General features: G+C 42.2%; 1 protein-coding gene across 3 annotated transcripts in view; it reads left to right on the plus strand.

Moving 5' to 3' along the window:
• GOLGA4 (golgin A4) overlaps nt 1-13889 on the plus strand; it is a 758002-nt gene that overhangs the window by 283076 nt on the left and 461037 nt on the right. For all 3 annotated transcript variants that reach the window (XM_069215119.1, XM_069215129.1, XM_069215138.1), the window contains one exon: nt 4349-4432. In XM_069215119.1, the coding sequence (XP_069071220.1) occupies nt 4349-4432 (84 nt within the window). The remainder of the gene's footprint in view (nt 1-4348; nt 4433-13889) is intronic.

Below are 13889 nucleotides of genomic sequence, written 5' to 3' on the forward strand. Positions count from 1 at the left end.
CTCAAGGACTGGGATCGAAGACACAACAGTGATGCGTTTCCCCTGAGTCAGAGGTCTCTTTTTAATGACAGCCATTTGAACAGCAGTCAGAATCTTTTCTGCGCGAGCAAAGCGTTGTTCCGCTGTGGAATGCAAACGTGATTTGTATACTATAGACACAGTATCATCCTCATTAAATGTTACACAGGTTAAGCTAATGGCACCAGCAATTACTATGATGACCAAATGTGTTTTGTTGTCCCTTGTGTGTAAATGTTTTGCTGCAAGCATGTCTTGTTTGCAATGTGTGTGTGTTTGACTGTCCAATATTTGCTTGAATTGTTGGGGCATATTAAATCATATAGTAGTTTAATGCGTTGTGCATAATTTGGGATAAACGTTCTGCCAAAGTTTAAAAATCCCAACAAAGACTGTAGCTTTTTATAGTATTTGGTGGTTGCAGTAGTGCACATTTTTCCAGAAAGTGGGCAGCGAGGCTCTTTCCTAAATCTGGTAACTCGTAACCCATAAATTGGACACTGAGAAAGGCAATTTTTGTTTTCTTGAAATTGAATTTGTAGCCAAATTCGGCAAGTCCTGCAACGTGGGCCACCCGTTTTATATATTGAATGATATCATCATCCGTAGATGTCGTCTACATAGGACAACTCCTCAGGTTCAGTGTTGTGTAAAATGGACAGCCCAGGACTGCTCTTTTGCCCCTAAGGGGGTCTACAATTTTTTTTATGCGGCCTAAACTGCTACATGCTATAAGAGCTCTTCTTTCAGGTGATATATTTTGGCAGAAAAATCAGTTTGAAATATCCAACGTGGTTTTGTATTTTTTTAGCATTATATTGTTAATGAGTGCTATGTGCATTTTGGATAGCAAATGTGTCTGTATGACTGTTTAAATGTCTGTAGTCTAAGACTATTCTATATGAATGGTCCTGCTTAGCAATGGGAAATAAGGGGTTATTAATTGATGAGACACAGGGTTCAGTTACACCCTAGTATTCTAGCTGTGTCAGAATCTCTCTCACAGGTGCTTTAGCCTCATGCTTAATAAGATATTGAGGTTGAGGCTGTGGATGGGACCTAGTTGGTATTATGTGGTAGGGAGAATCTTTATCCCACACCGCATGGTTGTGATACAGCCCAGGGGCTTGTGCTAATGCCCAGGCAAATGTGTAAGTATCTCTTAACTCTACAGGAACCGGGGGTCAGAAAGAAGGTATTATATCTTTCACTCGTTGGATATTATGGACAAATTCTGGTGGCCAATCTTTTTCTGACATATTAAGTTTTCATAAATACTAGTTAGTTATCCCAATATATATCATCAGTTATGGGCTCAGTGTCTCTCTCTAATTGTATTTTCATTTTATACACCCTGTCGGGAGGGGAGTCGCACATGTCTGCAGTTTGGACTTTTAAAAAGTCATCAGTTGCTTTCACCTCCAGATGCTCTTGAAGATTCCGACGAACTATTGTGACCTCAGCTTTGCTGTCTAGCAGAGTCAATGCTCAGTTCCTGTTCGTCAGTAAAACTCTCATCTTGTGTGGTATTTCTTGCAGAAATACCTGCCACATTCTTTTTGAATTATGGTTTATGTTGTGGAAGTTTCTCTTCTTTTTTAGTTGAATCTTCTGATGAGCGTTGTGAATCTTTTTTTGCTTTGACGTATTCTGTTCATTGTTGTGACCACCCACCTCTCTCACTACATTTATCCAGTGAGTCCTGCAAGGAACGGGGTTAGCGTGTATCATAGTATTGATATCTATCAGGAATTTTTAAATTATCCTTATTTCTTAAGTTATAGCGTTTTTCAGAGGTCTCAGAATGTCTTTTTTAGGTGTTTGTTTTTGTTTATCCCAGCGTTTATTAGAACCCTCATCTGCTTGCTTGTTAGAATCCTTGTTAGATTTACCTTCTAACTGTGGTTTACTAGGTGTGGCTCCCAAACTATCCCAACCAATACTTGAATAGGTTTTGGCAATAATCTTAGGCAGCTCACATTCTTGATCATGTGGAGGAACATCCCAGAGCTTCTGGTGTACTCCCGGAGCTACTGCTTCTCCTTTAAGGTTAACTAATATTATTGAGAACACAGTAGCAAAATTATCCATTAATTGCATCCCCAAATCCAGGGCCGGGACAGCCCCGTATTCATCTTGAATTTGTTTTAACACTCCTGGAGGATTGGCTAGTGTTGATGTACGATGTGCGGTAGTGTTGAGTGCGGCAAACACCGTTCCCCAGGTGGAGCAGTTATCCACAAAAGGAACCAGCCCAAATGGCAAGCACATATTGAGAATTGTGTGTTTATCTTGGGGGTCCGTATGAGAAAACGCTACTTCCAGTGCATTTACGTTCTGAGCTAGCCTGGTCAATCGCGAGCAACCGGTAGCTCGCTGAAACCCCCGAGTAGCTTGCACTGTAGCATCTCAATTTCGTAGCTCATTAACATTTAAACATTTAGGCTTTTTTTTTTTTTTGGCGACATTGCCCACCCTCCAGCTGCCCAGATTGGCTTAGCTGAGCTTAGCTGGGGCCAGGCAGGCTGAAGAAAAGGACGTTGGTCCTCCCTGGCCCCATCTCTGTGCCACCTGCCTTTCACAGCCTAGCATCGCACTTTTCATCCTATGTGAGAGTGCCGGTGTGGAGTAGCAGGTTCGGCAGAGGGGAACATCTGGAGCAGGAAAGCGGTGCAAGCAGGATTGAACTGCTACCAGGCCCCACGCCACACTGCCTTGTTAAGCCTTCCACCAATCGGAGCAGCAGGTAACGTTTAAAGCAGCCCTTTGCTTCCCAGATAAGCTCCGCTCCCATAGTGAGCCCAGGTCCTGGCCCAATTATGTATAGGCAGGCGGCTTATTTCTAATCTGCTGTAAGCAGCATTGGGGCCAGTACCAGTATTTTATACTATTATTCAATATTCATATAAAATACTGGCCCCAGTGCTGCTGTTGCTTACAGGAGATCAAATGATACACGTTCCATGGATATATAAAAAAAAACTTTTTGTGGCCCTGGCACGTGGCGTGACAATAGTCATTATTTTCATGCTGCATGCCAGGGCCACAAAAAGTGTTTGTGGCCCTGGCTCTCTTGACAATAATTCATATAAAACCAGTTGGAGACCACTAACCTATACCAATAAACTTGCCTTACAGCAGAGTATGCTTAGAGGAGCATTCAGGTTGCACTTTCTGCAACACCACAGCACGCTGGAAGAACAGTTGATAGAACATGATTGACAGACAGCGCGTGTTCTGATTCAGTTTCACAATATATAAAAGTTTATAATGTTTATTCATTCGTTATGGTGCTTGACTGCTTTTACAACTGAAATTACTTCTTTTCCCAAGGTTGTTTGCCTGAATTGGATTGTCAGTTGGAGCAATGTGCTTCCTCTTTGCCTGAGCACCTCTTTGGTACGGACTTAAGATGGGTGCTGTAATAGCGGCCAGGCCTTACAGGTTATTTTTGGAACTATGTAGGGAGATGTAATTCACCAGTGTGTGGAGTGATGTATGAACACTGTGATATTAGTCTTGCCTTACAGGGCCTTTTTGGAGCAAGTTGGAAGAGCTGCTTTAATTCACCAACGATGCATTCTGGTGTGGCACAGAGCAGGTGGTGAGAAAGCATAAAGTCACTATGGGAGTAAGTGCCATTATTCTTAACTCGTGTTCGACCACCCTACTCCACTCTGCCTCATCCAGTATACAGACTTAACTGTAGCTTGATGTTCAAGATGGGCTCTTAATTTTAACTGGCAGTTCATATGCTGCTCATTAAATTGGAGATAAGTAGTATTGTAATGCAATGCAACATGACTTTACATATATGGCAGGTGGGTACCATCTTGACTTCACCTCACATTTGTATTGTCCTGTGTAAGGAAACTTATGTAATAGGTGAATGTAGTCCACTGGAATGACTGTAGCACAAAATGGTGGTTTCCTCCACAAGGTGAAGGGTTTTAACCTCCTTGGTGTTCTTCCTGGCGTCTGTGCCTAAGTCATCTTATATTATTAGGGAATCTGATTTTTTCTTCTGTGTTGGAGAGGTAAACTTTAGAAAATATGAAATGAATTTTAAGACAAGATTAACAAGAAAGGTTTATATAATATAGATATTTGCAAAATACGCAGAACATTGTTAGGCTAATCTTAGTCATACGTAGGCATCATGTCCCATTATTCAAAGATGTCTGATGTTTCTCTTTGTGTAGCTATAAGACTATTTCCTCCTTGTTGTTTAAATAATATATTGGAAGCTGTCCTAAATGGTAGAGAGAATGAGTACTACAGAGCACTTTAGAAAGTCTAACATTTTTTCATGTTTTTGTACTTTGATTAGGAACTTCACACCAATGAGAAAACCAAACTGATTACTCAACTGCGTGATGCAAAAAATTTGATTGAGCAGCTTGAGCAAGATAAGGTAAATGAAAAATGGAAGGAAAGTGATGAAAACTAAAACTAAATTGATACAACAAATATGTGTATGGTATGGCACAAAGGGGTGGTATCATGAGGAGCAAAGACAATGATGGCTCATGATCTCCCAGTACATATCCAGAATAAAAAAAAAGAAATATGCAACACAGAATGTCCTGGCAACTTTATTGGTAAAAACAGATCTCATTGTAGGGTTCCAGTAGAAACTGAGGCCTTGCATATCATTTGTGCACCTTCGGCAATTGGATTAATGGTTAAGACGTCCTTTGAAATGGTCAGAGTGCATTTTTTGACTCTGGATGCAGATCCAGATTTTTGCTACAAGATATTAGTTCTTAAAAAAATTGTTTCAACATGGGAGAGAGGGTAACTAAAGTACTATGTTTGGTTGTCTGAGTTTGCAGGTCTGATTGAGAGTGTATATTTTTAGATGATATCTTTGAGCTGAGGAGAGAGTGTTATTTTTGGGGTCTCTGGCAATATGAGCTGTGTTGGCTTTACAGAACAGTTGAAAAAGCAATCTAATTTGAGAAAGCTACAAGGTTCTAACATGGTGTTAACCTATTTGGTATTTAGTGAGCGCATGCTCTCTAAAGCTTCATGGCACTAAAGTAGAAAAAGGTCAAATAAAAATCTGCAAAAGAAAGTAATGCCAGTGCTATGAGGATATTAATGTCCGTGGAGCAGATGATTACGGCAGCTTAAGCAGATATGTTTTTAATGCTTTACGGAAGGGAAGCAATTGAGAAATGCCCAGAATATTGTTGCAGGTCTTGTTCCATTCTCTAGCTCTGTCACTGAAGGTCTTCCTGAGGGTTGCATGGATTCAAGGGTCAAATAGCTTCTAAATCACAGTCCTCTGGGTGGCCATATAAGGTGAAATTGGCTTTTAAATAGTATGCAGCTGTGTCATTATTAATATGACCTTAAAAGGGACTCAAGTTTGCACTGGTAACCAGTGTTTCTGGCGCAACATAGGTGAGATATTTTGAAACCTAGGACTGACCATTAGCAAATTAACTGCTGCTGCATTCTGAACTGCCTGTTTTAGTTTAAAAGACCTGTCTGTAATTCCTTGTCAGAAAGCGTTCCCATAGTCAAGATGTGATAAAGTCAGTGCCTAGACTATTAACATATGGTGGGTGCAAATTTTAATAACATGCCACCTGCTTTTCTAGAGATAGCGTACTGTTTATCTAGATATCCAAGTTGTGCACTAACTTGGCAGGATAGGGTCACAGGCTTATAGATGCGACCCAAACGACAGCATCAAGTTCGGCGATGTTATAAGTTGTATTGTTGGGCTGCGCTATACTGACCAAATGACTTTTGCTGGTGCCAATTAAATATGAGCCGCCTGTCATCCGTGTACATGTAAACATTCACCCCTGGTTTGCCTAGTAGCCCTGCCAGAAGTCTCATATAGATATTAAAAAGAAGCTGGGATAGAATGTATCCCTGGAGGACCCCACAAGGAGTAACTCTGGGCTGTGCTGTAAAAGACAACAGGAGCCCTGATAGTAAGAAAACATGGGAACCATTAAGCTGTTGGAGGGTCGCAGTCAATGTTCTTCAGTCTCTGTAACTTTATGACATCTTCAGTGCTGTCAGATGCCTGTGAGAGGTCCAAAGGCTACAAAGAAGCAGTATCCCCACTGTACACCAAAATCCATAGGTCAGAAAGAATAGAAAGACCACCAGTTTGATGCTATGACTGGGCCTGAATGCGACTTGAAAATGATGCAATAGTTTTTTCGTTGATAAATGCTGAGTTGTGGAGGGGACATTTAAGGATTTTTTTAAGCAAGGGGGCTCTGGGACCTTCCTGCTCCAAAGCAAAAGGTGAATAGCTCAGTGATCTCCTTACATGCTAGCTTACATGCAAAAATCTACATCATGATGGTTACTGGACAAAGACCTAATAGTGGTCCAGAAGATTTGACTTGGGAGAAAGCGTCTGATATCAGCTCACAAGAGAGTTCAGTGAAAGAGAAACTACTACTGTTGTTGGCAATAGACCCTTCCGTCCTTCCTAAGATATGTAGTTGGTCGGCATATCTATTTCTGCTGACTTGGCTTATTGTTTTTTTTTCTTATTCATTTGAGTTTTCTTTTGCCAGCTTTCAGTGTGGCATTCTGTCTCTGATCGGGTGCAAATTTGTTTCTGTTAGATGATTGTGTGAAGTGCTTTCAACAGCGATTTATTGAAATTGACAATACCTGATGATAGACAACTGCAGGTTTTAATTGTGGTTTTTGAGCTAATTACAATAATTTTGAGATTCCAATTTCAGATACCTACAAACAGGATGTTATATTCCTGCAGAAAACGGTCTTCTGGAGTTGCAGGGTTCTTCTAATGAAATGGCAAGATTGTTTCTCCACGTCGGAGGAATATGTTTGAAGATGGTTATGTTGCTGGTGTGCCCTGTAGAGTACCTTGTCGTTGATGAGCTTCCTGCTGCAAGAGTCAAAGCCCTGAGATTAGTTCTCTCATTGATGGTTGTTATATTTTTTTGATCCATATTTTGAAGTTGTCTAAAAACATTGAGGTTACTGCGGCTTAATTTGAGGGAGTAACATAATAACAGAGAAATTCTGTCCTAGAGTTGGAGGTGATAAATTTAAAACTGGATATTGTGTCATGGGTGGTAGTTCGTGTTTGATTATTGAGAGCTTTTGGATTCCAGTGCTGAAACAAACATGTTGGTACAAGGTATTCAAAGACACCTTGGGCAGAATTTCAATTCCTTTAGCCCACTATTCAGGTAGTTTTTCAGGATGATTTTATGTTGTGGTGGTATTGCCTATGCATTATGGCTAGTATTAGCCAGTATTTCCTTGATTACGCTGTTTTACCTGTTATTTAAATATGTGCTTCGCATTGATCCTGCCACCTAGTGGTTGGAATCAGAGACTGCTATTGTCGTGTGTGTGCTGCTTAATAGAAATATTGCATTGATGGGCATGCATTTTTGTTTTTTTGATCCATTTTGAGGATTGATCGGGTTGGGTTGACTCTTTTCTATGCCAGGTTGGACAGTCTGCCTGCATGGTGGACCTGTTTTGGAGTTGTGTTGGTATTTTGTTGTGGTGGCAAAGGCTGTTCATTTTCACGCTTATGTTGGTTGCCAGGAGGGGTGGTGAAAGTATTGATACTTCTCATGGATGGGGCAAATAGCTGGTTGGCCTCATCTATTCTATTCTGGTATGTCTTGATGTTTATGGATACCAGGCTGGGGTGTCAGCTGACGTTCCAGTGTTGACTGGAAGTTCTGCAGTGCCGGAACATCATGGCTCATGCTTCTATATTGAAGTCACTTACATAAGTTAGCAGATCTGTCACTTGTCTGCATCAGAACTGATAGTTAACTTGGTTTGTAGTTTCCTTTCAGTGCTGTTTTGGTCATTGACATCCCGTCCCAGCATAGCTAATGGTGTCCAGCATATCAGGTGAGTCTTTTCAATGCCTGGATAAATCACTGGTGTGAGCTGAATGTCAGCTGGGACGATTGTGTGTAACAGTGTCCTTTCCTCTGGATCTGCACGTCGCTGAACAAAAGGCCCACCTTCCGGCGTCACCAACTCAGAAAGCTATTATAGTACAGAGTTATGATGAAGCCAGTCGGGGGGGAAGGGAAATAGGGTGGGGAACAGCAGAGAGAGAGATCTGAAAAGTAAAGGTTAGAACAAATATGCATTTACTCATTCATAGAAATGTAACTCATTAATAGACTCTTGACTAAATGCATCTCCAAGATATCAGGTGGAGACCCCTTTTGAAATGAGGGCAAAGCCCCTTTCTTTGAAACATGGAACAAGAGTAAACTACGACTTCAGAATCATGAGATGGCAAGAACTTTAAACTATGATTATACTCAGAATATCAATCCTGTAACATCTATGTATTCACAACATAAACCTTTGATCATGACTTAGAAAATCTCAAATAATTAAATATGCTTTTCACATCTCAAGCTTTTCAAAGAACAATGAAAACTATGATTTGTTTATCTTCAGAAATACTTTCACATTCACAACAATAAAGGCCAAAAAGTTTTTACTCCTAGAACTTTAAACGCTTCGCTTAATAATACCAGCAAGCGCTTTTACGTGTCTTGCCTTAAAGCACTACGCTCATTATACTAAGGGGGTGCTTTTACTCAAGTGGCCTAAATCACTTTGATTGTTGTGCCAAGAACCTTTTACTCCTGTGAACTGAAGCACTTGAATTGCCGTGCCTAGAGCGCTTTACATCTGTGAACTGAAGCGCTTAAATTGCCGTGCCAAGAGCACTTTACATCTGTGAACTGAAGCGCTTGCATTGCCGTGCCAGGAGCGCTTTACATCTGTGAACTGAAGTGCTTGAATTGCCGTGCCAAGAGCGCTTTACATCTGTGAACTGAAGCGCTTGAATTGCCGTGCCAAGAGCGCTTTACATCTGTGAACTGAAGCTCTTGAATTGCCGTGCAAAGAGCATTTTACATCTGTGAACTGAAGCACTTGAATTGTCGTGCCAAGAGCGCTTTACATCTGTGAATTGAATCGCTTGAATTGCCGTGCAAAGAGCGCTTTACACCTGTGCTCTGAAATGCCTTTGATCGTTGCACCAAGGCTGCTGTACTCTAGAAACTGAAAACGCCTTGCTCGTTATGCTAAGGGGCGCTTTACCTTTTGGAAATAACGACTTCCTCCAAACTTGGATTCAGCAAGGCCTTACCGCTACGAGTACGACCTACTCGTTCTTGAATGCACCATAAAAACAAGGATACTTCGGTTGGATGACACTCTGTCATTCAGGAACTCTGCTTTTCTCGAGAGAAACCCCCATGAGGTCTGGCTGCATCGAAGTCTTCAAAATAGTGAGCAAAAGTGCTTGGGTGTGGCTGGGCTTTATAGGCCTGCCACACCCCAACATGGCTGCTGCCTCTAAAAACATGGGAATTGTAGTCCCTTCATAGAATAGCACTGATAAGTGCATCTTGTCCACCAATGTCCTGAACCTGCAGCTCTATGAGCTTTGCCACAGGGCAGACGACGCTGATGGTCACCTTTGGAACAAGAGGGGATGACAAGTGGTGCGCATAAAGCGCTGCAGAGTCGCGCAACGGAGTTTCGGGCGAGACCTGGACTGCGCATGGCCTTATTCCTGACATTGTGTTTGTTTTTTGGAGGAAGTGGCCTTTGGATGGGCGGAACAGAATTTGGGAGTGTAGGCTGTCTTGGGATCAGAGTTGATGGTTTGACGTAACACAGTTGGAGAAGGAGTGTGCAAGGAGTAAAAATGTTAATTTCTTTTTTGTGTTTTGGCTTGTGAGAATTGGCTCTGCTGATGTTTTTTGGAGAGATGCTAGAGAGGTAAGGAGAGCCAAGATGTTGCGGTTGATTTGTTAGACTTTTTAATATCATTGAGAGGAAGGAATGGTGAGAAGCAGTGGCTTAGGATAGTCGAGGGATGGTCAAGAGCAAGAGATACTGGCTTGTACTTTGAGGGATGTGCATGATAGCCAGGGCAAGATTGCAGGAGAGTTGAACAACGATAAGAGTTATTTAACTCTATTGTGCTTAAGAGGGTATGTAGAGGAGTATTCCGAAGCATCATGAAGGGGAGAGATTGATTTGATAGGGTATGGTTTGTTTTTGCTCTTTCCTGCTCCATTCCTTCCCAGGGTTGTATGTAGACATCGAGGAGAGGGCAGCCCGTATTGTCTGACCGCATTGTTTCAGCTTCTGCAACAAAGCAGAAATTTATGATTGGGTTCCAATCTTGACAGTGGATATGGTCAAATCACCTTGCTTAGTAGCCGAGAGCATTTTAACCTCTGCAGCCGTGTGGCACCTAATGACAAGTCTACCACCGTTGTACTCACGTAAGACTTCCCACTTGAACCTGACAGGTATACCTGACATGTTGAAGTGGCCTCTTTCACCGTTTTGGTGGAGGGTTATTGGGCCTGCACAACTACCACCTATGCCCTACATTGACTTTTCCACCATCTGGAACAATACGCTGTGTCAACATCGCGTCAGAATGTGTCCAGAGTAGTTAAGAGCTCTACTCACTTCCTACCACCTGAGTGGGCTGTCACAGAACACTGTGAGGTGCTCCTCATGTCGAATTCAGCTGAAAACTAATGGGTGCACCCAGCATAATGTGGCTTTGTACCAAAAGTGAGAGATTGAACCCAAATTAAAATACTTGACCAGATTTGTGATTTTAATTTTTTTTTTACAGCTAGAAGGCACAAGGGTAGGGATACATGAAAGAAAGAGGATTGCCACAGAGGGTGTGAGGCCCGCACCGAGTAGAGCATGCATGGCTCACACCCGTGTCTTGTTTCTTGCCCCTTCCCACCTTCAGTGTTGTTGCGTGCCCCTCCTGCCACCTCCCACCCTCCATATTGTTGCTTGCCCCCTTCCTCTCTTTACATTGTTGCTTTCTCCCTCCCGCCCCCAACTCTCCCTCTTGTTGCTTGCTCCACCTACTGTTTGTGTTGTTTTGCCCCCACACTTTCCTGCTGAAACTGAAAAATCACTATGATGTGGTGCAGCACTTTAAAAAAAACTTTCAGACATGCACCCATTTCCCCTGATTCTCCCCACCCCCCACATTCTCTTTACCATTACTTGCCTCCGCCCATCTGCTTTGACTAAAAAAGCAGCATTATGACATGGACGCTAATGGCCATGCCTTAGCACTTTTTTTTCTCCACACCCTCTATGCTGCTCACCCTTTTTCTGAGATACCTCTTGCCACACCCCCCTGCCAGCAATAAAAAAAAAGCCTTGGTTGTGTCATAGCACTTTTTTCTACCTTCAGTCATGCTGCACTGCTGTATAACATGACTAAAAAGTTTGACAAAACCAATAGCTCTTTTACAGGTGAGACCTATTGGTTTTGCCAATACTTGTTTTTTTATAAGTGATGCGTTTGGGACAGTCATTCCCTGATTGTACTGAGTTTCTTGTTTTTAACAAGAAAGCACTTGTATGGTTTACTGGGTATTTTTTTGTGAACCATCCTTATAAATGTGCACGCATTCCCCATGTAAAATAGTGACTTTACCATTAACTACTTGCAAATTATTTTATGTTCAGTATGTTGAAAAGTATTTTAGTAGGGATTGCAAGTTACAGTTCATGAAAATCCGGAAAAAGCACACCAGTCATTCATATGTTGTCTTATGTCCGTACTGTCACTCTTGTGCCCTTTGTCATGTCTCGCAGGTCCCATAATTCGTAATCCATATTTAATGAGCAAATGTATATGCAATACAATATTCCTTTCTCAAGTAACAACACATTAGGAGGTTATTCTGCTGCTTTAGTTGTAGGGTCAAAAATCTGCTTTAGCTACGTGTACCTGCATATTCTCCAAAAAGTGATTTAGTAAGAGAGTAAGTGCATTTTCTCCAGCATTGCATATTCTATTGAATCAAATGCTATTTGAGTACCCCCAACATCAACCTGGTAATCATTCAGTACATAACAAGGACCTTTAACCAAAACAACCTGGAACAGTTAGTTGAGCTCCTATTTACCCAAGCCCTCCTGTCCTGGAGTGATCCCTCCCTTTAGTGCCTCGCTTATTCAGATTCTGTGCATGTCCTGAAAAAACACGCAACACCAAGAGCAAGTCATTTGAGCAAGTTAGAGTGAGAAAGAGTGGCTGGGATGCATTTGAATCTATACGATTCTAAAAAAAAAAAAACATATAATAGAATCTATAAAAATGTATAGCAGCTTATGCAGTATCCTGAGGAATCAGCTTTACAGGTGATTAATGTATTCTTCTCCAGCACTAAATCTTTTATCGATTCATATGATATCTGAATGGAAACCTAAGCAGTCGGACGTCAAACACAGGTGAAGAGTTTGAGCATCATTGTAAATAGGTGCTTCAGCACCACTTGTCACAAAAAGCATCAGCACTTGAAGCTGCATCCAAGCAGTAGCGCTCTCAGAAAGTCTGTGATGACTTCAGGTGGCTGCTTTACAGTTGTCCAAAAGTAGTGTGTTGGCCATCGATGCTACTGTGGAAGCCTTCCTTCTTTTTGGGTGGGCAGTTATTCAATCAGGTAATTGTTAGTCATTTGGTAGAGAAGACTGATGCAGTCTACAAGCTGTTGGAATACGGTGGCTTTGGCTGCCTTCTGGTCTTGCTGGCCCAGTATGGAGGCCACAAACAGTTTAGTTGTAGATTTAGTGTCCTAGTTTTGTTAGTCTAGTAGCTAAATGCCCCTTTTCTCGCAAAGCATATGTAGCTATTTCCCTTAGATATTGGTGACGTGAAGAGCACCTACAAGGGACACCATCTGATTGAGATGAAACTCACTCATCCTTTGGAAAGCTCTTTTCTCCAGTAAGAAACTAAAACTCCTTAGCCACTGTTGTTTAACCAGTGGAACCAACAACAGCAGACCTTTGAAGAAGGGAAGTATTTCTGGTTGAGCAAGCAAGGTACATTCTTGAGGCCTTTTCAGTAGCTTGAGATTACTTTGCCAAGTACATTGTTAAGGATGCATGTTGCAGTCCAGGATTTGCCAAGCACATAGGTAATACTAACAGTGTAGGTGGTAAGAACTGCAGCTGATGTTGTCCCATCTCAGAATGTCATGCACAGAACCTCTTTTGTTTCTAATCATATTGTTGGTACAGCACACCCTGGCGTGACCTGCACCTTCTTGTAGGCACGTATTATACCTAGCACTGATTTTTTTTTTAAATCAACAACCAAAACAAAATCTGCTGAACAGAGTAAACTCATATGTGCCTCTGCAAGTAGATATGTATAGAAGGCTTGCAAAGCCTGTGTTTATCTTGGATTTTAATCATTCCCACACAATAGCTATTTCACCATTTCAGCATTACTGTAGATCAGCGTGCAAGCGTGCCCCTATCTCCACAGAAGACACCCGGAAACCTGCGAACTCCATCCAGTCAGGGGCACCCTCAGACCCGTGCCCACATCACATTTTCTACCTGGCTATTGCCACCATCGCACCAGAGCTCTGACGGACTATCAACCTTTCCATCGAAAAACAGCCACCTTCCCATCCAACTGGAAGCACACAGTGATCAACCCACTCCTAAAGAAACCCTCCGCTGACCCAAGGGATGTGAAGAATTACAGACCCATCTCTCTGCTCCCCTTCCCAGCCAAGATAACTGAAAAGGCCATCAACGTGCAACTCAAGGAGTTCCTCAAAGCAAACCAGATCCTACATCCCTTCTAGTCCGGATTCAGGAGCAACAACAGCACCGAAACAGTCCTCATCGCAGCCACCGACGACATCCGTGCCATACTGGACCATGGAGACATGGCTGCCCTCACCCTTCAGGTTCCATGACTCCGGCATCTGTGTTAAAGCACTGAAATGGATTTGATCCTTCATCACCATCAGAACCCAGAGTGTCAGACTCCTGCCGTTCACCTCGGC

Source organism: Pleurodeles waltl, chromosome 2_1 (assembly GCF_031143425.1).
Source record: "Pleurodeles waltl isolate 20211129_DDA chromosome 2_1, aPleWal1.hap1.20221129, whole genome shotgun sequence".
Taxonomy (NCBI): Eukaryota; Metazoa; Chordata; class Amphibia; order Caudata; family Salamandridae; genus Pleurodeles; species Pleurodeles waltl.